The sequence below is a fragment of the Myxocyprinus asiaticus genome, chromosome 33 (genome assembly GCF_019703515.2).
Source record: "Myxocyprinus asiaticus isolate MX2 ecotype Aquarium Trade chromosome 33, UBuf_Myxa_2, whole genome shotgun sequence".
Taxonomy (NCBI): domain Eukaryota; kingdom Metazoa; phylum Chordata; class Actinopteri; order Cypriniformes; family Catostomidae; genus Myxocyprinus; species Myxocyprinus asiaticus.
Window position 1 is genome coordinate 41,660,553 of NC_059376.1, and position 5,793 is coordinate 41,666,345.

General features: G+C 36.9%; 1 protein-coding gene and 1 non-coding gene across 2 annotated transcripts; one reads left to right on the forward strand and one right to left on the reverse strand.

Moving 5' to 3' along the window:
- The first annotated feature begins 223 nt into the window (after positions 1–223).
- On the forward strand, positions 224–385 carry LOC127424770 (U1 spliceosomal RNA). Its single transcript, XR_007894518.1, has one exon. It is a non-coding gene; the product is annotated as a U1 spliceosomal RNA (small nuclear RNA).
- An 821-nt stretch (positions 386–1,206) lies between these two features.
- LOC127423745 (4-galactosyl-N-acetylglucosaminide 3-alpha-L-fucosyltransferase 9-like) lies at positions 1,207–4,965 on the reverse strand. Its single transcript, XM_051668297.1, has 2 exons — positions 4,830–4,965; positions 1,207–2,944 (listed from the first exon to the last, which is right to left on the reverse strand). Exon 2 carries the CDS (start codon positions 2,934–2,936, stop codon positions 1,836–1,838), a length of 1,101 nt encoding a protein of 366 aa, XP_051524257.1. The 5' UTR covers positions 2,937–2,944; positions 4,830–4,965; the 3' UTR covers positions 1,207–1,835.
- Positions 4,966–5,793: the final 828 nt, after the last annotated feature.

The window sequence follows — 5,793 nt, forward strand, 5'->3', positions numbered from 1 at the left end:
GACCTGTTTCTCCCATCTCTTCATTCTATCCTATTTTAACAGTTATGACTGTGGACAAAATAACACAAAATACATCAAGTTGCATAACACAAGCATATATGCACGTTATCAAGTGTAAATGCTCTGATTTGTGAAAATATGTCAAATTTGACGATTGTCCGCCATATTAGGAACTCCAGTGTGGTGGGCTCAATTAATGTAATTTACTTCAAACAGGCTCCAGATACTTACCTGGTAGGGGAGACACTATGATCATGAAGGTGGTTCACCCAGGTCGAGGCTCGGCCATTGCACTTCGGCTGTGCTGACCCCTGCGAATTCCCCAAATGTGGGAATCTCGACTGCATAATTTCTGGTAGTGGAGGACCGCATCCGCGCTCTTCCCTGGTCGCGGGGCAGTGGTGGCTCAGTGGTTAAGGTTCTGGGTTACTGATCAGAAGGTTGGGGGTTCAAGCCCCAGCACCACCAAGATGCCACTGTTGGGCCCTTGAGCAAGGCCCTTGACCCTATCTGCTCCAGGGGTGCTGTATCATGGCTGACCCTGCACTCTGACCCCAGCTTAGCTGAATTTCACTGTATATGTGCAAATGTGTGATAAATAAATATAATTAATTAATTAAAAACATTCTTATGTGCTCATTATTAATTTTACTTGTATCTGTGTTGGGTTCCATGAGAGTTCATATATGTACTAAGTTTAATGCATTTTCCCAGTCACATGGTACAAGTAGTCATTTCAGTGTGCACAGTGTTTCCTGCTATGCAAAGGAGTAAATGCATATTAATGCAAAGTGGTGACAGTTTTGAATATAAAACCAATAAGAACTGAAGGTTAAATGTGTATGGTTTACATAAATATATATATAGGTTAAGTCATGTAAAACATTTATATGTGTGCAAATACATTTTACTTGTTTTTATAGATACAAAGAGTCAAGTTTATAGGTTTATTTGAATACCTAATGTCAATGTGAATTCTGTGAACAAGAAAATAAGTGAAAAAGGAGATGTATATTTTTGTGACAAAAAACAAATGACATTAACATGGTTTTGAAGTAACAAAAGAAAAGAAAATTCCTTTATTGGTTATTGTTTTAAAGCAATGTGGGGAAAAAAAGCAGTTAATTAAATATAACTGCTCGGGATTACATGCAGCTCAGACCTGTTTCTTCCATCTCTTCATTTTGTCCTGTTTTAGCAGGTTTATTCTCAACTGTCAGCCCGGCCCAGTAAATGGGGCATGCAACACAAGCTTCTATCTGATATACAAAACCAGTCAACATCTACAGGTTGTTAACTCACTCTTCTACCAGCCCAAGAGTTAGGCAGTGTCAGTAGGGAATATAGCAGGAGACGAAGTGTTGGTAAAAATGGTTTATTGAATAATCTTAGCTGCATCTTTTTCAATGCTCAGTCTGACTTCGACTGACCAGCACAAGTTCAACAAGTGTTATTATACCAAGCAAAGACAATTAAAAATGACTGCTTCACAACATCGTCCCGTGACGTTAAGACCTTGAATGGAGACAACTCTATCTCTAACTTGTGAAGACAAATACAGCACACACCATAAGATTAAACAGTAGAAGAAATGTATAAATGAGAAATAATAAGTAAAAAGGAATGTTTATGAATAATGAATTTATATGGAATGAAAGGAAAATAATGTAAGAGAAATAAAAGAAACAACATAACACAGATGTATGTTTTCTCTCTTGAAGGAACACATAAACAAGTTGCCTTATATAGTACTCAAATTAGAACTTTAGATTTTCTTGTTACATGAGATAATTATCAATAACCTTCACCAAATATTACCGAAGTCTGAGATGTCCTTAATTAAAATACCATTCATAAATATCATGAGCTTCTCTATATTCCTTGTGTCTTCCTACGTGATCACAGGCAGTGCAGATAGCCAGAATAAACTCTTGATTCTGTAGTATTAAATGAGGCCTTGCAGACAAATGTGTCCTCCAGTTAAAGTACCTGTGATATGCATCATCATCCATGTCCAGCTGCTTCAGATATTCCGCTAGTGACTTTGGATCTGGAAAGTCATCCACATGAATGAAGGCATCACCAGGAACAAATTTTTCATAGTTCCTTCTGGGAGGACCCATTACCACTGGGACTGTACCTGCTGCAAGCGGTCCATTGAACTTCTCAGTGATGTAGTCCTTGTGGATGGAGTTCTCAAAGGAGAGATAAAATTTGCAGCTCGCTATGGTAGGATAGTAGTCCTTATAATCCAGGAACGTTCCATACGCTTTCCCATATGTATGCACATAGACATGTTTGGAAAGTTCATGGAAATAACTGTTCCTTGTGTTGACACCTGTATGAGGGCTATTGTTGCTTACAATCCAACAGATCAGTTTTTCTTTTTTGGGAATTTCAAAGGCCTCTGCTTTCTTATTTGTGGTCAAGCGCAACCGTACAGGAATGTCAGCGTCTTCTCTGTAGCTCAGAGTGAGATTGAACAGGTTTTCCAGACCTGGTTTTTTTTCTGTGTTAGTTGGTGATTCTACATTAAACCATATCCACTTCTGGAACAGAGGACGAGGAGATGGAGGAAGGTTGGACAGGTCCCAGCTAATGGCCTTGTGGAAAAGAAGGACAGCATCTGCATTGCTGTAGAGTGATCTATCATCCGTCAATTCACAACCGTCATAATTGTAAAATGTTTTACAATCACTGAAGTCAAAAAAGTAATTTTCAGGCCAGAACCATAACAAAAGTATTGGTTTCTCTTCCTTTGCAACAGGAAGGGAGTTGTTGCTCTTTTCAGAATTTTTTTTTTTTAATGTGGGTTGTAGAGATTGGCAGATGGTCAGAGGTGAGGTCCAGAAATACATGACAGTAAAAGAGATGAGACCGGCAAGTACCACAAAACCGGCCAGGCGACATAGTGAAGTTCCACTTGTGCTTGACATTGACTTATCTATAGAGAATGATAAAAGAAATTGATCAGTATCTCTAAAAATTCCTTAAACGTGTTCCAGGTTCAATACAAGTTGAGCATAATCGACAGCAATTGTGACAAAATTATTTTGATACACAAAGAAAAATATTCTGATTGATGTCATCCAATGGCAGTTTATAGTGACCAGCTCTTCAAGCTTCAAAAAGCATGCAAAAGTGTAGTTTAGAAGTCTATTTAATTTTTCAGTGTGATTTCTGGTTTGGAGAGAAATAAATTGAAATCTAGTTTATTTAGTAGAAATCATCACTGACCATTGCTCTCCTGTGCGTGTTCATAAGCGTGCACAAGAGCAGCAGTTATGCTGTCCCTGCTTGCTAAATGGGGCATTCAAGTGAAAACTTGTTTATCTAACTACAGGTCCGCCTCAGTGATACTAACAGCAGAACACAACACGGCTGTACACAAACCAGAAAACCAAATTTAAAACATGTCTTAAGAGTTTAAAGTGGAAGAATAAATGCATTTCTATACCCAGCCTTATTTGTTTGATCTGGAGTACTCTGAAATCAAACTTGGAGAGATTGATGTGCTGCACATACTTGAAGCCACAGTCAGACAGAATACAGGAGACATCAGTGTTTTTAAGGCTTTGGATGTTTTGCAAGAACCGGATATCATGTGTTCTCCATTCTAAACCGGTGTGCATGTGTGACAACTCCAAAGGAAGAGAGCGAGTGTAACATTCTCGGCCAAAATCTCGGCCAGCTAGTGAGATACTGGCTTCAATATTCTGTTATGAGAGATTTAGGACCAGTGCCAGTTCATAGCAGACAAGCCTGCACTGTGTGACGCTGCAAATAGAAACCAAGTGTTCAACAGAATATCCTGTCATGGTTGGTTTGGACAAAAACTCTGATTAACATAGATATCTTTTATCGCATGTTATTTGTGACTGTCCCATTCTATTCCATCTCTCTCATTTTGATTTCAGAGTACCCCAGTTCAAACAAATAGAAATGCATTTATTCCTCAACATCAAACTCTTCAGACTTGTTTTGTAAATCTGGTTCTCTGGATTGTGTGCCATTGTGGTGTAGATAAACAAAATGAGTTTTCGCTTGAATGCCCCATCTGGCGAAAGGGGACAGCGCAACTGCTGTGACTGAGTAAATTGAGTTTTATTTCATTGAGTAAATAATAGTATTTTTCCTATTCAAAATTAAACCTTAAAGCAGCAGATACTTACTACTTTTAAAATAATTCAGACAAAATTTTAAAGTATAACATTATTTTTTTTCTAGCAAATCCTTTTACAAACAGCTAGTACATGCATATCAGGAAAAGGTCACTTGATTCCAGGAAACTGTCTCACTCAACACTGCAGTAGTAGCTCTATGTGTGCGTTGCAGAGAGAGTAAATAGATGTAAAATATATTATCCCATGGGTTACAAGAAAGTAACCTGAAACACTCACCCCGATACATTGTTTTGTATAAAAATGCTATACAAATGCCTCAAAAGAATGTATAGAATATACGCTCTTTTAACTTTTCCTTTGTGAAAAGATTAAGCGTACCAACAATTGGATCTTGTTATAGCAGAGGCAAACTCAATGATATGATCAGTAAAATATCGTAATTTATATCAAATCCTGAGTTTGTCCTGATCCGCTAAAGAAGCCAGAATCTCCAATAATCTTCATTGAAAGCAGTTCTTTTCTTGGGTTGCCAACAGAACCCGGAAGTGCCACTGCTGAACAATTGTTTGTCATCAGTAACTTCATCAATAATTGGCTGCTATGCAAGACCACCTTCTGCTTAAAGAGCCTAATCTGAAAGCCAATTTAGTCTCACAAAATTAGATAAGATTCCAATTTTGAATTAATGAAATTAATCAAACTTACCTATTTTAAGAGCTTGTGATTAAAGGTGAAATTTGCAGTCTGGTGTTAGAAATACAGCCAGTGTGTCCCACACCAGAGATTTACTCTAGCTGTATAGATGCAAAAAGACTGATGAGCTCTAAAGAAACACCCAAACAGAACTGCATTGTTAAACATCTCCAGTTCCTGTAAGGTGATGCATAATACAAACCAATCACAATTCAGAATGCAAATACATCATCGCTGAACCAGTTTATCAAGATTTGCAGATTTACCTAAAATGTCCCAATAAAAGGTATTTTGACCAAATAGTTTTTGGCTGAAAAGTAATTGCTATTTGACTGTGTAACCACAACATACGATGAATAATAATAATAATAAATGAACTGGACTGGAACAAAAAAACAAATACAGCTGATTTGAATATTGACAGAGGCATGCTAATGTAATGTAAAGATAATCAAATTGTGATTTCATGAGACTTTTTCAGCCATGGCCACTGAATTTTTACAAAAATACCCTGCTGAATCAGAATCAGTTATTATTTAGTATTATAATAACTTATAAGTAAACATATAATGTAACAATATAAAAAAAGTTAATTTTGAAGTAACCATAATTATAGTAAGTGCGTTCTTTTTATTTATTTATTTATTTTGGTGAAAACCGTGGTTTTACTATAGTAACATTGTAGACTGTAGTATCCATAACCATGGTTTTACTACATTAACCATACTTTAACCATGGTATTTTGTAGTGAAACCAGAGTAACCATAAAATTAAGCATAGTTAGAACAGTCATGGTTACTACATTATTACCATAAGAAAACCATAGTGTCTGCCATAAATACATGATTACTACAGTCATGGTTTGCAAAATTACTATAGTAAACCATGGTTAATTAATGCGAGGGAACGCAAACTGTTGTGAAGGAATGCTAAACTATAGTATTTCCCTCCCTGTCCTCTAAGGGGCTCTGTAGAA

Coding starts and splice junctions, on each gene's coding strand:
- LOC127423745 (XM_051668297.1), bottom strand. CDS start 2,936: ATGTCAAGCACAAGTGGAACTTCACTATGTCGCCTGGCCGGTTTTGTG.